Below are 19,971 nucleotides of genomic sequence, written 5' to 3'. Positions count from 1 at the left end.
AATGGCAGGGTTTTTAAACTGCACAGTTGGTCACTGGGTGACTGGGATTAATATTCAGAAAATTTTGTAGGCTCCACCTATTGCTTTTCAAGGGGAATATTTAATTGCTACCATTCTTGAACTGTTAATGGCACAGGCCTCAAACCTGGTACAGTTGGTTATTGGGTGACTGGGGTTCAAATTCAGAAAAGGGTGTGGAGCCACAAACAGCCAATCTGATTTTTTCATTTCAATGCAAATTATTGATACCAAAGACCGCAAAGCTCACAAACTTGGTCAGTGAGTAATTGTGTGTTAGGGTTACAAAAAGTATGCAGAGCCAACACCAGCCAAATACATACCCGGGCAACGCCGGGCAATCCGCTAGTATATATATATATATATATATATATATATGTTGGTGGCCAAAGTGGGAACTGGCCAGCCAATTCTCAAAATGGCCAATTTAGTTGTAACATTACTACCCAAAGTCCAACATTGGCCTGCCAATGTGCAAAATGGATTTCATGCCATTACCACTATTTGCCTGGTTTCGTGTTACTGTCTTGGACATGAATCTGGAAAAGTGGGAAGGTTAGTGTTAGGCAAAGGAGTGGGGGAGATTAGTGGTAGGCACAGAAGAGGGGAGGTTAATGTTATGTACAGGAGAGTTAATTTTAGCAGAGGAGAGGGTTGGTTAGTGTTAGGCAGAGGAGAGTGGAGACTGGAGATTAGTGTTAGGCACTAGAGAGGTGAAGGTTACTGTTAGGCATAGCCATGCAGGTCGCACATTCGGGAAAAATATTTTTGTCACCTCACCAGGCAAGGTACGATGGCCCTCTTACATACAACCTTGGCCACATCTCTTGGCCACTTCCCACATTGGCCGGCCAATTTAGGAACTGGCTACACTTCTGGCTTTGGCCATATCATATATAAGAGTATCTGCATTATTAAAGGTGCTTTGTAGGGTGTCTCGGAGCACTTTTTGAAATAGACCACTTGTGCCACTTGTGGGAAATCCACTTGTGGCACTTTTTTGTAATTATGACAGAAATTTGCAATTACAAAACGAAAATGTTACTTGTATTAATTAGAGAATGTTCTACTTCATAATTTTGTAATTTGTAACTACCGGTATTTGTCATAATTTCCTGTTAAATCATAATTTCATGTTTAAATTTGTGTTACTTGTAATTGTAATTCAGCACCACAATTTAATTTCTCTGTACCGACATCACGGTGAGCACCTGTGCCACGTGACACCAGCATATGTACTATACAGTATGCGATGGAGTCACGTGGTACAGGTGCTCACAGTGACACTGCAATAGCATGGAGGGTGGAATAAATCCCTCAGTGGTGCAATCAGGTAGTCCTAAAAAAGACATATACACAAGCAGCTCTAAAATCCAAAAGGCACTGTAAAAATACAAAAAGAGAGAGCGCTTTGAGATATAAAAACATGTGGTCAGTTGCTGTCCTAGCCAGGACAGACCTCACCTGAACAAGTGTGGCTGTCTGTCTAGATCAGCTAGGGACCAGGCTCTCCGCTGATGGATTGAGGACTTCCGGTGCTGATGTCAATAGCGTGTACCCTTGACGGCCTATACACGCTATTGACATCAGCGCTGGCAGTGTCGGACTGGGAGCCGGAAAAGATGAGGAAATCCACTTGTTGGCCAAGCAGCAGTAATCCGGTGTAGCTGCTCACAGTGAGGACTTGCTGCAGGTTTCTATTGGGAGTGATAACACAGGGTTACTGCTACTTGGCCTGCATGTGGATTTCCTCAGTTTTTCCACCTCCTAGTCCGACACTGAGCGCCGGAAGTCCTCAATACATCAGCGGATAGCCCGGTCCCCGGCCGAGTTTTACAGCATGCACGATCGATATTTTCAACAGATTTTAACCAGAGATCAATCTTTAGATTGATTGGGTGGCCATATTGCGGTATTGATTCTCCTCCAATCCCATAAAATTATTGAATGTAAAGGTTGATCGTCCCACAAAATCAAATAATGTATGGGCACCCAGAAGAATCGTATTCTGAGAGCTATCACAGCCCACTTGACTAGGTTTGCCTGCACTGACTTTAATAGTGTTAAGCTGGCCATACACTAGGTAGATTACCCGCCGATCGACAGCAGATGCGATCATCTGCGGATGCCGTGATGCAGAGAAGATGCCAGCCGGGAGCCAGGAGGTGATGCGGAGTAGATGTCTGGGACCAGGCTTCAGGTAATGTATGCGGGGGGGGGGGGGGGGGGGTGTCACAGGCGACAGCAGCAGCTCAGATCACAATCTGTTTGCAGTAAAGGCAGCCATACGATCCCTCTCTGATCAGATTTGATCAGAGAGGGATCTATCTGTTGCTCGAATCTGCTGACAAATCAACCAGTGTATGGCTACCTTTAGGATTTGATTTGGGTGAACGGGACTCTTACCACAATTGGACTCTTGTTAAGAAGTTCCTGGAAGTTCTTGGCTCCTTCAGTTTCTTCCTGTTTGGTACACTCAGTGATGTTTGCCTGGAGGATGAGAGGAGGACATTGTGAGGATTACCTTTCAGAACAGGGCCAGATTTGTACTTTCCAGCGCCCAAGGCCCGCTAGGCAATAATTTTTCATCTCCTGGTTAAAATAACTTTTGCATTCTGTACCAAAGGACTAAAAAGTAGGGGAAAAAGTACTGTCAAAGTTATGCTGGCTTGCTGGTGACTTAGAGAGACCCTTCAGAAGATCCAGGCATTATTCTTCTTTAGACACAAGCGGCTCAAGCTTAGTGCGCAGGCCGTACTTGTACAGGCACAGTACGGACACACTCATTCCTGAAAAGGAGCACAGCGATGAATTTCAATGCAACAAGCCCTAGTCAGATTTCTTTGGGTGGGTTTGCACTCGGCAACGAGGGACTGGAGGACAACGTGGATGCCTCTACAGCATCCAGGTAAGTATGTGTTTCTTAACTCGAGGGCCAATACCCTTCAACAGGTATTTTATTCACAAGGAACCATGTGCAATTCACTTTTCCTCCTAGGAGATATTTTTTTATCTTTTATTTAAAATAACTTTTCAACACTCTGCAATTTAAAAAGTACCCAAAAGCAGATGTAAGAGTACTGTCAAATTTATAATGAGTTTTTTATGGTTTGCTGGTAACTTAAACGGCATTTTATTGATAAGGTGTGAAAATATGACCAAGGAGAAAACCTAGGAGAAGAAATAATTTGCATATGGGCCCGGGTCTTTCAAGCATGACATGACAAAACAGAGAGCTGAAAGGAATCATGTCAGCGAAAAATAATAAATAATAAAAAAGGTTAATAAATAGCTCCCAACTGTCCCTTTTTAAGAGGGACAGTCCCTCTTTGAGACCCAAATCCCTCTGTCTCTTTTTCACCCTCCTTTGTCCCTCTCCTAGGACTCATGTACAGACCTATTTTTCTACTGACAGATATGTTTGATTGACTTTAAACGTTATTCCCATCCTTTTAATTGATATATTTCTTACTTTCAAATGTTATTATGAAATAAACTAATGATGATAAATAGCAACAGCATGGTTTGAATGATAAATCAACATCTTTTGCTTATGAATTCTGTGTGAAATGTGTGACTAGGGGTGTGTTAGGGGTGTGTCTAAAAAAGAATCTGTATTGTTAAAATCGCACAAGAGTAAACATACCAGTGCGTTAGGGGACATCTCCTATTACCCTCTGTCACAATTTCGCCGCTCCCCGCCGCATTAAAAGTAGTCAAAAACAGTTTTAAAAAGTTTGTTTGTAAACAAACAAAATGGCCACCAAAACAGGAAGTAGGTTGATGTACAGTATGTCCACACATAGAAAATACATCCATACACAAGCAGGCTGTATACACCCTTCCTTTTGTATCTCAAGAGATCATTTGTGTGTTTTTACCTTCTGTCCCCTTCAGCTCTCACCCACTGAATACTAGTGACAGGCTGTGAGGCTGATCCTTTCTTCCTGTCTAATTCCTCAGTATGTGTCAGCCCAGCTCCTTTCACAGCCTAACAGAGGAGGATTTTTATCCAGCTCTCTTCTATCACTGATAAGATAGCAGAGACCTGCTGGCTTATGTAAATAAAACACACCATGGAGTGTGCAGAGAGGGGCCTGGAGGGGTGTGCATAAACAGACCAGCACGGAAGAGTTGGCAGCCTTCCAGACACAGGGCGACAAGTCTGACAGGGGAAAGATAAGCTGATTTATTACAAAGACAGTGAAAGTAGAAAGTGCTGCAGTAAGCCAGAACACATTAGAATAGGTTTAGGAACTTGTAGGATGGTAGAAAAAACGTTGTAATTTTTGTTACGGAGTCTCTTTAAAGTGTCCCTCTCTCAAAAAGTGGTGAGGTATGGTTAATAGCTTGTATTTACCACCATCTAGGTTCAGCAAGGTTAGCTGAGAAACCTACCACCAAGTGACACAAGGGTTGCGGTCATACCTGGGAACTAGTGACACTGATGTCCTTCCAGATGGTGGCTTCCCCCAGCCTCACCGGGACCAGGAAGACGATGGACAGAGGAACACGACGATCACCCAGATTATTGACCTGTGGAAAGACAACTTTATCACACCACACTATGCTAAATGATTGCAAAAATATGAAAACGCAAAAACTGCAAAAACATTTAATGTAAGGACAAGATAATGGCATGTAGTGGAAGTCTTAGTATCACTGCCTGAATGATCAGTAAGGATACAGGTAAAAGAATTACAGAATCATCTAAACATTAAAATATTATTTCTTAAAGCTGTCACGTCAATGCTGGCTACTGATGGAACATAGTACTCACTAATAAGCATCCAGTATAACAAGTTAGAACTCTTTACTGAAGAAAAACATGCAGACATAAATCATAGATTCAAAAGGGATTGTGCGTGGGCACACCAATAGTTCAAACAGGTTGGGTGCTTGGTATTATGGCATAGGCTTTGTCAATACTATTTCAAGAGTCATCAAGTAAACCAGCACACCATCTTCCATAAAGAAAAAATGCTCTTTTATTGAGCCATTATATCCACAAAAAAAACGACAATTGTTTCGGGGGCCTCGCAGGGTCCCCCTTCATCAAGGCGTGTGGTAACCACACGCCTTGATGAAGGGGGACCCTGCGAGGCCCCCGAAACAATTGACTTTTTTTGTGGATATAATGGCTCAATAAAAGAGCATTTTTTCTTTATGGAAGATGGTGTGCTGGTATAAATCATACACAACCACCAGGAAGTGCAGCTTACTTAGAATACAGGAAACAACAATCCCATTCCAATCACCATTGCATTTTACACACAGTGACATCTTGTTGTTTTCCTATACTGCAGCATAATCCTGTTAATAATGCAAACAATTACATTATCACAATACACAGCTATACTTTCTGAGAAAGTGAAGGCATTGGACCAATGCCTGGACTGGTCCCACTGTCCATTAAAGAACAACTGTAACCTTCAAAAATAAAAGTTAGATACTGACCGAAGAAGAGGGAAGACTCTGGATCTCTTAGAGCCTTCCCAAGCCTCTCTGCATTCCCTTGTTCCACTGCTGGGCCCCCCATTCCAGTCTTTGACTTTAATGTCAAGGCCTTCAGATCTCCTCAGAAGGCCACAGAAATACTAGGAAGACAAGCAGCTCCATACTGTGCATGCATGAGCATGGACTTGCACGTCCGCAGTACGGAGCAGCTCATCTTCGGAAATACTTGAAGCCCCGAAGATGCTGCCAGTGGTAGATTTAAACGTGGGCCCACTGGTGGAACGAGGGGATGCAGGGATGAACGGGAAGTCTCTAAAGGGATCCAAAGCCTCCCCTCTTAGATGAGTATGAATTGTTTTTGATCTTGTAGGATACAGCTGTCCTTTAAGACAGAAAGAATAGGATAAAGCCTGGTACACAGATCCATTTTGATTGGCCAATGATTTGTCAATATTACCACTTACATGCAAGGATGGTTTTACAGTATACTTTTTACGCCCATAGGCCAATTTCTTTGCTGCTTCCTATCTATGTGCCACAGTACCCATCTTATTTCATGTGCAGCTCCTTCTTCTGTATGTAACATCCATGTATAGCAGCCCATCTCTTTCATAAACAGCTCCTTGGCCAGCCGCTCCCACTTCCATGTGTTGCTCCCATTTGCAGCCTCCCTCTTCCATGGATAGCTGCTGCCCAAGTTCTAGGCCTTTGTGGCCTTACCAGAAATCAGGACCTGTCTACATGTAGTATGAGAGCTTACCAACACAATCTGTTCATAGCATAGTATCAAAAATCTGTTGACCTGTACACTGCATGGAGGTAGTAAAATTGGTCATAGACTGGCCAATCAAAATTTAATGTGTACATGCACCCTAGGAACCAAAGGGAACCAGGCGTAGAAGATATGCCTCTATCATCTATCCGCAAGGAGAGCATCACCCTTCACATCAGGGGATGGGCCTTGTGGTCACATAACATCTTCACTCTGGAACACTGTGGGATCTCCACCATCTCTGGGAACAAAGCTTCTGGAAGATGTATAGCCTTACCCTGTAGACATGCTGTATATCCGTATCACTGGATGTAAAGTTTTTGTATTTGCTGGACTCTTCCAGGCTGAAAGATACAAAAGCCGTTAACGCAGAGAAGAGGCAATAGCACAGTACCTAAAAAGTTTCCTTGGTCCATTTTTATATACAGTTATTCCTGCCAATGCTCAAGAGCATGGAGTGGTAAAATACCTGGGACACCCTGCGAGAGACACCTTGCATAGTCCTGGAATTTTAAATATTTGTTGTATGTAGAAAATCCTGCATTCAATTTGTATTCCTAATAGTGATGAGCACAAATTTTGCATAGATGTAATTTCACATCGACATTCACAATTATGATACAAAATCATAATGCGAAATTTCAGGAAAATCATAATGAATTTCATCTGTAATTGTTGGTAATCATTCATAATTTTGTTTCATTTCGTGCTGATTTTTGTGGTTAATAGCAAAGCCCTCATACGTGCTATTGCCACCAAAATTGCTAAGAATTTTCCAAAAAAGACCTTGTAATTTTTGAGAAAATCTATTTTAAAAATGCAAAAGAAAAATGGTTTTCATACTGTCATTTTTCTGACTTTGCATTAATAATATCTTTTTGAAAAAAATGAAATTGACTTGTACCCACTATTTGCAATTTTGGTGTCAAGAATCGGGGCTTTGCAATTCACTGCTACAGTCGGCACAAAATTATGCGAAAATATTGCAAAATTACGTGAAAATTACGAATGAGTATACAAAATCAATTGAATTTTTGAGTAATGGTAATTACGGTAGCTGATTATCACTAATTAATATATTAATATAATATATTAATTTTTTACATACTCTATACCTCTATGTTACAAAAGTCACGGGGTTCACAGTGATCTTTGAATTCAGCGGCGTCTCTATATTTGAATATTTATTCAAACTTTCACATTTATTTCCCTTTCTAAATAACCTGAAATCAGTAATAAACACAGATTATGGTATTAACTAGCGAAAGAGGCCCGGGCACTAGAATGATAAGCAGCCTCCATTGAAGCAGGCATTTTCCCCGCGTAAGGTGTCAATCCCCTCTCCTGGCTCCACACTACCCCGGGTAAGATTCTTCTCACTGTATTTTAGCACAAATCTTATCGACTGTGGCAGATATCTCTGCCTCATGAATGCTGACACTTATACTGTTCTTTGACTTCTGGTTTGTGACACTTTGTTTATTGCTCCATATTTTTTATATGTTCATGAATAGCACAGGCATCTTTTGATTTTGTTATCTAATTTGTCAGGCATTTTTGAGACTGGGTGTTCACCCAGCTATACACACGCAATAAAGTTCATTATTTTCTGTAATGTACTGATAAACATTAGACTTTCATATATTTTAGATTCATTACACACAACTGAAGTAGTTCAAGCCTTTTATTGTTTTAATATTGATGATTTTGGCATACAGCTCATGAAAACCCAAAATTCCTATCTCAAAAAATTAGCATATCATGAAAAGGTTCTCTAAACAAGCTATTAACCTAATCATCTGAATCAACGAATTAACTCTGAACACCTGCAAAAGATTCCTGAGGCTTTTAAAAACTCCCAGCCTGGTTCATTACTCAAAACCGCAATCATGGGTAAGACTGCCGACCTGACTGCTGTCCAGAAGGCCATCATTGACACCCTCAAGCAAGAGGGTAAGACACAGAAAGACATTTCTGAACTAATAGGCTGTTCCCAGAGTGCTGTATCAAGGCACCTCAGTGGGAAGTCTGTGGGAAGGAAAAAGTGTGGCAGAAAACGCTGCACAAGGAGAAGAGGTGACCAGACCCTGAGGAAGATTGTGGAGAAAGACCAATTCCAGACCTTGGGGGACCTGCGGAAGCAGTGGACTGAGTCTGGAGTTGAAACATCCAGAGCCACCGTGTACAAGCGTGTGCAGGAAATGGTCTACAGGTGCCACATTCCCCAGGTCAAGCCACTTTTGAACCAGAAACAGCGGCAGAAGCGCCTGACCTGGGCTACAGAGAAGCAACACTGGCCTGTTGCTCAGTGGTCCAAAGCAGGGGCGTAACAATAGGCCCTGCAGCGCCTGCGCCCGCGGGGGGGCCCGGCCCCCCCCTGGGGCCCGCTCGGGGCCGTTTTTGGGGGGCTGGAGGGGTGGCAGCATGAGGGGAAAGCCTTGCCCACAGTCGGCGGGGAGAGGGGAAGTTCCCCCCTCTCCCTCACCTCGGGGCTCTCCCCTCTGCGCCCCCCTCCAGCTAGTGAATGTGTGTGGGCAGCGGGCAGCAGCGGCGGGATACATACCTTCTTCCTTGCGTTCCATCGCCGCCTTCTCGCTCTAGCGGCTGACGTCACTTCCGGAAGCGGAAGTGACGTCAGCCGCTAGAGCGAGAAGGCGGCGATGGAACGCAAGGAAGAAGGTATGTATCCCGCCGCCGCCGCTGCTGCCCGCTGCCCACACACATTCACTAGCTGGAGGGGGGCGCAGAGGGGAGAGCCCCGAGGTGAGGGAGAGGGGGGAACTTCCCCTCTCCCCGCCGACTGTGGGCAAGGCTTTCCCCTCATGCTGCCACCCCTCCAGCCCCCCAAAAACGGCCACGAGCGGGCCCCGGGGGGGGGGGGGGGGGGGGCGCTCTGAAATTCTGCAGGGGGATTTTCAGGTGTCTGCTGCCCACATTACGATTTTCAGGTGTCTGCTGCCCACATTGTGATTTTCAGGTGTCTGCTGCCCACATTACGATTTTCAGGTGTCTGCTGCCCACATTGCGATTTTCAGGTGTCTGCTGCCCACATTGCGATTTTCAGGTGTCTGCTGCCCACATTGCGATTTTCTGGTCACTGCTGCCCACATTGTGATTTTCAGGTGTCTGCTGCCCACATTGCGATTTTCAGGTGTCTGCTGCCCACATTGCGATTTTCTGATGTCTGCTGCCCACATTACGATTTTCTGGTCACTGCTGCCCACATTAGGATTTTCTGATGTCTGCTGCCCACATTACGATTTTCTGGTCACTGCTGCCCACATTAGGATTTTCTGGTGTCTGCTGCCCACATTACGATTTTCTGGTCACTGCTGCCCACATTGCGATTTTCTGGTGTCTGCTGGCTGTTGCCCACATTACAATTTTCAGGTGTCTGCTGCCCACATTACGATTTTCAGGTGTCTGCTGCCCACATTGCGATTTTCAGGTGTCTGCTGCCCACATTACGATTTTCAGGTGCCTGCTGCCCACATTACGATTTTCAGGTGTCTGCTGCCCACATTACGATTTTCAGGTGTCTGCTGCCCACATTACGATTTTCAGGTGTCTGCTGCCCATATTATGATTTTCTGGTGTCTGCTGCCCACATTACGATTTTCTGGTGTCTGCTGCCCACATTGCGATTTTCTGGTGTCTGCTGCCCACATTACGATTTTCTGGTGTATGCTGCCCACATTAGGATTTTCTGGTGACTGCTGCCCACATTGCGATTTTCTGGTGACTGTTGCCCACATTGCGATTTTCTGGTGACTGCTGCCCACATTGCATTTTCTGGTGACTGCTGCCCACATAAGGATTTTCTGGTGACTGCTGCCCACATTAGGATTTTCTGGTGTGTGCTGCCCACATTATGATATTCTGGTGACTGACTGCTGCCCACATTACGATTTTCTGGTGACTGCTGCCCACATTACGATATTCTGGTGACTGCTGCCCACATTAGGATTTTCTGGTGACTGCTGCCCACATGGCGATTTTCTGGTGACTGCTGCCCACATGGCGATTTTCTGGTGACTGCTGCCCACGTGGCGATTTTCTGGTGACTGCTGCCCACATTGCGATTTTCTGGTGAACTCTGCCCACATTACGATTTTCTGTCCCACATTACGATATTCTGGTGAACGCTGCCCACATTACGATTGTCTGGTGAATGCTGTCCACGTTACAATTTTCTGGTGACTGCTGCTCACGTTACGATTTTCTGGTGACTGGTGCCCACATTACGATTTTCTGGTGAACTCTGCCCACATTATGATTTTCTGGTGAACTCTGCCCACATTATGATTTTCTGGTGAACGCTGCCCACATTACGATTGTCTGGTGAATGCTGTCCATGTTACAATTTTCTGGTGACTGGTGCCCACATTACGATTTTCTGGTGAACTCTGCCCACATTATGATTTTCTAAAGGCCCACATTACGATTTTCTGGTGAACTCTGCCCACATTATGATTTTCTGGTGAACGCTGCCCACATTACGATTGTCTGGTGAATGCTGTCCATGTTACAATTTTCTGGTGACTGGTGCCCACATTACGATTTTCTGGTGAACTCTGCCCACATTATGATTTTCTAAAGGCCCACATTACGATTTTCTGGTGAACTCTGCCCACATTACGATTTTCTGGCCCACATTACGATTGTCTGGTAAAATGCTGCCCACTTTACAATTAATTTACAGTGAAACGCTGCCCCATTACGATTATTTGGCACCTATGGGGGGGGGGGGGCCCATCCAAATATTCGCAGGGGGGCCCAGTGATTTCTAGTTACGCCCCTGGTCCAAAGTACTTTTTTCGAATGAAAGCAACTTTTGCATGTCATTCGGAAATCAAGGTGCCAGAGTCTGGAGGAAGACTGGGGAGAGGGAAATGCCAAAATGCCTGAAGTCCAGTGTCAAGTACCCACAGTCAGTGATGGTCTGGGGTGCCATGTCAGCTGCTGGTGTTGGTCCACTGTGTTTTATCAAGGACAGGGTCAATGCAGCTAGCTATCAGGAGATTTTGGAGCACTTCATGCTTCCATCTGCTGAAAAGCTTTATGGAGATGAAGATTTCATTTTTCAGCACGGCCTGGCACCTGCTCACAGTGCCAAAACCACTGGTAAATGGTTTACTGACCATGGTATTACTGTGCTCAGTCGGCCTGCCAACTCTCCTGACCTGAACCCCATAGAGAATCTGTGGGATATTGTGAAGAGAAAGTTGAGAGACGCAAGACCCAACACTCTGGATGAGATTAAGGCCGCTATCGAAGCATCCTGGGCCTCCATAACACCTGAGCAGTGCCACAGGCTGATTGCCTCCATGCCACGCCGCATTGAAGCAGTCATTTCTGCAAAAGGATTCATAACTGAGCATAATTATTTGAAGGTTGACTTTTTTAGTTTTAAAAACACTTTTCTTTTATTGGTTGGATGAAATATGCTAATTGTTTAAGATAGGAATTTGGGGTTTTCATGAGCTGTATGCCAAAATCATCAATATTAAAACAATAAAAGGCTTGAACAACTTCAAGGGACACTGTAGGGGGGTCAGGGGAAAATTAGTTGAACTTACACAGGGCTTCTAATGGTCCCCCGCAGACATCCTGTGCCCGCGCAGCCACTCACCGATGCTCCGGCTCCACCTCCAGTTCACTTGTGGAATTTCAGACTTTAAAGTCTGAAAACCACTGCGCCATCGTTGCCGTGTCCTTGATCCTGCTGATGTCACCAGGAGCATACTGCGCAGGCCCTGTATGGTCTGTGCCTACGCAGTACACTCCTGGTGACATCAGCAGGAGTGAGGACACGGCAACGCAGGCACAGTGGTTTTCAGACTTTAAAGTCTGAAATTCCACAAGTGGTCTGGAGGTGGGGCCGGAGGATCTGTGAGTGGCTGCGCGAGCACAGGATGTCTGCGGGGGACAGTTAGAAGCCCCGGGTAAGTTCAACTCATTTTCCCCCAACCCCCCTACAGTATTCCTTTCAGTTGTGTGTAATGAATCTAAAATATCTGAAAGTCTAATGGTGGCCATACATGGTGCAATTTTTTCATACAATTTTACCTATGTTTCTATGTAATGTAAGGGAACTGCCTAAATTATCCTTGCAGTATATTCACTTAAATTACCCTTATACTACATAGAAATGGTAAGATTGTATGAAAGAATTGTACCATGTAGGGCCACCATAATGTTTATCAGTACGTTACAGAAAATAATGAACTTTATCACAATATGCTAATTTTTTAGAAGGACATATATATATATATATATATATATATATATACAGTATATAAATACTCTGATTATTGCCTTGGGATGTACTATGTGACTATAATATATATACAATTATTTATTGTGGCATACTAGGAGATCTGTTTATCTACAGTGTATGGGGATTTTTTTTTTATCATTTTAATTGTGTTTTCTTAGTTGTTTAATAAAGGTTTGTCATTTTTCATACTGGATTGGTTTGGTGGATCTTTTATAGTGGTTACCACTTAGAGGGTTCTTGTATTTTTCATTGTAATAGAATGATAAGTAGCAGCGACGGCCAGTGCCCTTGTCTTTTGTACAAGCCTAGGGACAAAAAGCTCATCTGCCAAGCTTTTGTATTGCCATGTTAACCAGGTCATCCCTTAGCTATCTTCTTTCCAAGCTATATAAACCAGTGTGTTTAACCCTTTTTGTTTGTTCTTCTTATTATTATTTAGTATTTATATAGTGCCAACATCTTTCATAGCCCTGTACAGAGTAGATTGTCTTGTCACTAACTATCCCTCGAAGGAATCTAGTCGCTACCTTATAGTCATATATGTCTTTGTATGTATTTGAGTCAAGGGCCAATTTTTAGGGGGAAGCCAATTTACTTATCTGTATGTTTTTGGGATGTGGGAGGAAACCGGAGTACCCAGAGGAAACCCACACAGACAAGGGGAGGACATACAAACTCCTTGCAGATATTGACCTGGCTGGGGTTCGAACCGGGGACCCAGCGCTGCAAGGCAAGAGCGCTAACCACTACACTACCGTGTTGCCCGTTCTTATCAAATAATACATTTCTAAAGGAATATTCCAATCCAGAGAAATAAATTCTGCTGTGGGCTCTGGAGGGAAAAGGTTCATAACTGGTCCAAACTGGGCATTGTCACCTGTTATGTGTGAGTGGTGGTTGGGGCGCGTGTAGAAGAAGGTGGGGGAGGCGGTTTGTCTCACCTGTTGATGGTGATATAGATGGCGTATCGCACTTCCACCCGTGCTATGGACATCATTCTGGCATTGGGAATTTTGCTGTAATCACTGTGGGGAGAGGTTTAACAGAAAAATCTCAGTTGCAAAACACACCCAAGTACTGGTTTTGACAGTGTACAAATCAATCAATCCATCAATAAATGTAAACAAAGAACACCTGGGCCCATATGCAATTCACTTTTTCTCCTCAGTTTTCTCCTAGGAGATAATATTTCATCTTCTATTTAGAGCACTTTTCAGCACATTGCAATTGAAAAAGTACCAAAAAGTATGTGGACAATTACTATCAAAATTATTTTAAAGAGACTCTGTAACAAAATTTTCAGCCTTATTTCTTCTATCCTATAAGTTCCTATACCTGTTCTAATGTGCTCTGGCTTACTGCAGCCTTTTCTAGTTGCACTGTCTCTGTAATATATCTAATCTTTTTTTTGTCAAGGTTTGTCCACCCAGAGAGAAGTGCTGTGATAGGGAGAAGCTATGCACGCCCCCTCCACGCCCCCCTATGCTCTCCTGTGTGCTGTGTGTATGAGCCACAGACAAGATCTCTGCTCACAGCCAGCGTGTCTGTGACCTTGTGAACAGCTGTGAGTGCAGAAAGATCAGTGGGAGAAACATTCCAGCAGTCAAGTCACATTTGAGAGGAGCCTCTGTAAACAGGCACCTGCTCTGATGATGTATTTCCTGTTTGGCGGCCATCTTCATTGTTTACAAAAACAATGAATAAAACAGTGATTTTATCCCCAAGAAAGCAGCGGGGAATGGCGAAAATGTCACAGAGGGGGCTAGGAGAAGAAGACAACAAACAGGCTGGTATGTTTATTTATGTAAGATTTAAGTATTTAAGTACTTAAGTATTTAAAATGTAAGTATTTTCTTACTTGCTGGTGATTTAAAAGGCATTTTATTGCCAAGTTTAAAAATATCACCTAACACACTAGAAAAAGTGAATTGCATATGGGCCCTGGTGTGATTTAGAAGTTGCCGGTTTTCAGGCTGCATTTAGATGGAAAATGTATAAGCATAAAAGGACAGCTTTTATTTATGCACAATTTGATTGTGTTTTGTGGGCTACAATTACATATTAGCCATAAATCAACTATTAATCATCAGTGTGAGTGTGCGCATTAGTGTACCTCTGTCATGAGCGGGCACGCCCCCTCTAAATGAACTATATAGGAAGCTTATTCCTGTATAGGTAAACATTATACAATTGCTTATACTGATTTATGATATAATTTCCTGATCGTTGATCTGATGGTTTACCCATTAGTTCTAGTTTCTGATCTTTGGTATTTAGTTTAATACTGTTTGTAAGAATTGTCCTCTTTGCTCCTACATTTTATACACACAAGAGAGTCTGAGACAAAAGATTAGTAGGTTTTTAGAAATCTGTGCAGAATTGTCTCAGACATTTTAAGAAATCACTAAATAGTGCAGTTTACTTCTTAAACTGTTAGGAATAGGAGAAGTTAGGAAGGTCTTTCAGGCAGAGCAGTGTGTGAGGGCCTGTTTCCACTACATGCAGATTCTGCATGCAAAAAACTGACTCCAATGAATGCCTATGGGAAATCTGCATCAGAAAAATCACGTTCAGTGGAAACAGGCCCATAGGCATTCATTGGAGTCATTTTTCTGCATGCAGAATCTGCGTGTAGTGGAAACAGGCCCTAAGGGAAATTACTGTTGCTGAGGTAACCAATACATCTGCTGTCAGCATGCTCTGAGAGAGGGGGGAGGAGCCCTTCACAAATCACATCTAGCCTGCACTGCTGCACTATCTGGAGAACTGCTGTGAAGCACTTCTTAATCTGCAGCAGTTTAGGGATGAATTTGCACTTTTCTTAAAGGAATACTGTAGGGGGGTCGGGGGAAAATGAGTTGAACTTACCCGGGGCTTCTAATGGTCCCCCACAGACATCCTGTGCCCGCGCAGCCACTCACCAATGCTCCGGCCCCGCCTCCTGTTCACTTCTGGAATTTCAGACTGTAAAGTCTGAAAACCACTGCGCCTGCGTTGCCGTGTCCTCGCTCCCGCTGACGTCACCAGGAGTGTATTGCGCATGCCCAGTGTGGTCCATGCCTGCGCCGTGCGCTCCTGGTGACATCAGCGGGAGTGAGGACACGGCAACTCAGGTGCAGTGGTTTTCAGACTTTAAAGTCTAAAATTCCACAAGTGAACAGGAGGAGGGGCCGGAGCATCGGTGAGTGGCTGCGCGGGCACAGGATGTCTGCGGGGGACCATTAGAAGCCACGGGTAAGTTCAACTCATTTTCCCCCGACCCCCCTACAGTATCCCTTTAACTGTAGTGCAGCTCTAGAAATCCAAACTAAACTGAGCTATTACTTAGGATTTGAGAAGTTTCTTACTATCACGCAGAACAGTCCCCCTGCTGGTTAGAACCGTTTAAGAAGAAAAAACTGTCGGTAATGCATTGATAAATCTGGCCCTATATTCTGATATTGGGATTTATTTTCTCTTAGATTTCTATATTAATTTATATTTAAGAGTTTATTTGTACAGTATGTTTTGCTTGAGTTCTGAGCCCTCTGTATTTGATGATTTTAGGCACTTTATTTGGCCTGAGGAAGTTGGCAGAGACCCACGAAATGCGTTGTCTGTGCTTATTACAAATACATTATATTTATATATGTTACGGCCAGAACCCGAAGTCTGGCCACCTTGGGTTCTGGCCAGGCAAATCTAGAAGTGGCCGTCTCACTGCGGCCAATGTGTGAAATGAATTTAAGATTTCCGGATTCCCGGCGGCAATGTGACAATGAGACAAATGAAGACGGAGCTCCAAGGAACTAACCTACATCATCGAATTAACCTACAACCCATTGACTTTACTATCCACTCCTCCTAATCCCTAACCCTTAACCCTTCTTCCTATGCATTTGTCAATGCATGTAGGCAAATTCGATGGGTAGATTCTCCTCGGCTCAGGCTCCTCTCCCTGCCCACCTCCTATTCAGCTCTGGCAGCGGTGGACATGCGTGTCTCCCAGAGTCGTTTGTAGCGGCCTTTCGTTCCTGCAGAGCAGGAGCTGGCAGAAGCAATGTCTGCAGCCTTCACGCTCTGCTTCCCTGACGCTACGAACGACTCTGGGGGCAAAGTGTGAATAGGAGGAGGGCAGCGGGAGAGGAGGGGACCAGAGCCAAGGAGTCAGCTTCATTTGTCACATTGCCATTAGGAATCCGGAAATCTTAAATTCATTCCTGATATTGGCCACAGTGAGACGAGTTTTGTCTGTCCAGAACCCGAAGTGGCCAGACTTCGGGTTTTGGCCGTAACATATAAATGAATTTGTTGTCATTGAGCTAAGCCACCTCCCCTTTTTTCTTTTATTTATTTTTAACTCAGTTTTATACATTCCTGGGCGCCTCCTACCATTTTGTGTTTCAATTGACCACACTGTTTTCAATCACCCAATAAAGTCGATTGCTTACTCTCTTGATGGAAAATTGAATAAAGAATGGCTAGCTTTATTCACTCTCTAGTGATTAGTGTTGGGCCGAACAGTTCGCCTGGCGAACCTCTCTGGGCCTCTTACTACTTCCGGGTCGCAATGACCTGGAGTAGTACGCCTGCGCTGCCCGGCGGAGCGCGTCCTAGATCGCGCTCCTGTTGCCGGGCACTCTCTGCGCATGAGCGTGACGTCACTCATGACGTCACGCACATGCGCAGAGAGTACCCGGCAACGGGAGCGCGATCTAGGACGCGCTCAGCCGGGCAGCGCAGGCGTACTACTCCGGGTAATTGCGACCCGGAAGTAGTAAGAGGCCCATGGATTTAGAGATGGCTTCTAATCAGAATGTGGTATCACTTTAAACAGAATCTATTATTGTAACTAATTATAACTAATTATAAAGTTCTTTATCTTCCCCAAAATGTTTGCAGGGAAATTTACCATCCGAAACCTCTGTCTTCAGCAAAGGAAACAAGCTGAAAGCAAGTTCCTCAATATTGTGTATTTCTCTTCTTTTCTGACGTTTAGTGATTGTTTACACTTCTCTTTTGCGCCCACAGTTTTTAGTACCAAACCTTTTAAAGGTTGAAAACAAACTGCCTTGAAGCAGAAAGAGGAAGGATCAGCTCACCGTAAAACATCCAGTCTTTATTTTGCAATACAGACAAATACAATCAGCAATGATCAGAAAAAAAACTGCTTTTGACGATCACTGCTGATTGTTCTACTTGTCCATACGGCACAATAAAGATTGGACGCTTTACTTATTGGTAAGCTAATCCTTCCTATTTCTACTTCAAGATACCTGTCTGGGGGCTGGAATACACTAGAGCGATTTTTGAGCATTTAGGGAGGTTTTCAAAATGCTAGCGATTTCCCTAAACGCTCAGCTAATGTTAATGGATGGGCCAAATTCCACTGGAGCGATTGCGATTACTAAATCGCAAAACTCAGGACACGCAGCATTTTTGAGCGTCAGCGTTTTGCGTCAGCGTTTCTGCTATGTAAAGTATATAAACGCTGGCGTAATCGCTCATGAATCGCTATACAGAGCAATTTGCTAGCGTTTTTAAATTACTGTACACTGTAAAAAATTTTTTTAATTAATTGTAAGGACCAATCACAATTAAAAACGCTAATCGCAAATCGCTACACAATCACTAGCAAAAAGGTTACACTTTTTAAAATCGATACCAAAATCGCCAGAAAACGCTCATGGAATCACTTACAAAACGCTCATTGAAAAACGCTAGCAATTGCAATTAGCGATAGCGCTTTGTAGTGTCCAAGCCTGAAGCAGAGCAGAATCATCCATCAGGCAACCTAGGCAGGTGCTTGGGGCCTAGTGGGTGTCAGGCGGCCCATCTGCCACCTTCTCTCTCCTCTCTCCATTTCACCTTACCAAAAAGGCCTCAAGGGGGCTCCAAATCTACTACCTTGCCTAGGGCCACATTACAGCTTAACCCCCCTGGCAGTATGATTATTTCTTAATTTTACGGAGTTTTTAAAAGATTTCAACCCTAAAATCAGGTAAAAATCATGCTGCCAGAATGCCAGCAGCAGCCCCTGCTCTCACTCACCCGCTGCAATTTTACCGCTGTCCTCCAGGTGGCGCTGCAACACTTTGGTGAGATCAATGAGGGCGATCTCACCAGTGTGATTCGATCTCACCAGAGGGATTCAGAGCCTCCGAGGACAGGAAGGAGAAAGGCTACCCGACATCTGGATCCCCCGGGAGGTGAGTTATAACGGCCGCTGTGTGCTATACTCTGCATAGAGCTCCCGGCAGCCAGCCTGCTGCCTGAGCGTAGCTTGGGATTACTGCCAGGGAGGTTAATCCATCTCTGGTCTGGAGCTGCGGCTTTGTGCTCCTATTGTATTGGGGAGGTTGAGCGGACTTTCTTTCCTGACACCTAATCGCCCCACCTGCACAAACACCCTACCTGTCCACTAACCCTAACTGCCCCCCGCCCCCGAACAAACACCCTACCTGATGCCTAACCCTAACCATCCCCCCCCCTGCTTAAACACCCTACCTAACGCCTAATCTTAACCAACCCCCCCCCCCCCCCCCGCCCCACCCACACAAACACCCTACCTGATGCCTAACCTTAACCACCCCCATCCTGCACAAACACCCTATCTGACACCTAACCCTAACTGTTTCCCCTGCACAAACACCCTACCTGATGCCCAACCCTAACCACCCCCCGCCTGCACAAACACCCTACCTGACCCCTAACCTAATCACCCCCACCCCCTGCACAAACACCCTACCTGCCTAAACCTGGCTAAACCTAACCACGCTCGAATTGGTGCTAAGGCAGAATTATTTTCAGTTTGGAGATAAATATTTTGTACAAACGCAGGGGACGAGCATGGGGTCCCCTGTGGCCCCATCGTATGCTAATTTATTTTTAACTGATTTAGAGAACTGTATGTTCATTCAAAACCCACAATACGAGCAGCAGCTATACGGATACTTTAGATTTGTGGACGACATCCTCATTTTGTGGCGCGGGACCGAGAGTTCTTTCAGAACCATGGTGGCGGAGGCAAATTGTATGCACCCAACCATAAAATTTACCGCTGAATGCTCTAGAGAGAGCATTGATTACTTAGATGTGACGATTTCGAAACGGGAAGGGAAATTTTGTACTAAACTCTTCAGGAAACCGACAGAAAGGAACAATCTGTTGAGGATGGATAGTTTCCATGACGATCGTTTAAAAAAGAGTATTCCTGAAATATTATATTTTGATAAAGTTTAATTGACAAGGATCCTGTTGATTAGACTTATGTCTGAGGTTATTTAATTAGTGGAAGTAATCTCCCATTTGGAAATATTGTAAGGTGAACAAGGGATCTATGGAAAGGTGGTTTGGCTTCTGTTATAGTTCAAGAGTCTTTATCATCATTTTTCTGTCTTAAAGGTTGTTTAAAGGAGAAGCATATGCCATTCCAACCCCCATAGTAATACGAGATGCTTTCTCC

At 44.2% G+C, this 19,971-nt stretch overlaps 1 protein-coding gene across 1 annotated transcript in view; it reads right to left on the bottom strand.

The window, feature by feature from the left end:
- Positions 1–19,971, bottom strand: part of LOC137526071 (integrin alpha-D-like) — a 158,179-nt gene that overhangs the window by 18,296 nt on the left and 119,912 nt on the right. The window contains exons 23-26 of the mRNA XM_068247284.1: positions 13,469–13,552; positions 6,525–6,591; positions 4,447–4,554; positions 2,425–2,508 (exon numbers count right to left, since the gene is read on the bottom strand). Of these exons, the coding sequence (XP_068103385.1) occupies positions 2,425–2,508; positions 4,447–4,554; positions 6,525–6,591; positions 13,469–13,552 (343 nt within the window). The remainder of the gene's footprint in view (positions 1–2,424; positions 2,509–4,446; positions 4,555–6,524; positions 6,592–13,468; positions 13,553–19,971) is intronic.

The sequence above is a fragment of the Hyperolius riggenbachi genome, chromosome 7 (assembly GCF_040937935.1).
Source record: "Hyperolius riggenbachi isolate aHypRig1 chromosome 7, aHypRig1.pri, whole genome shotgun sequence".
NCBI classification, from domain to species: Eukaryota; Metazoa; Chordata; class Amphibia; order Anura; family Hyperoliidae; genus Hyperolius; species Hyperolius riggenbachi.
The sequence above is the reverse complement of the archived record's forward strand: the minus strand, read 5'-3'. Positions and strand labels throughout refer to the sequence as shown.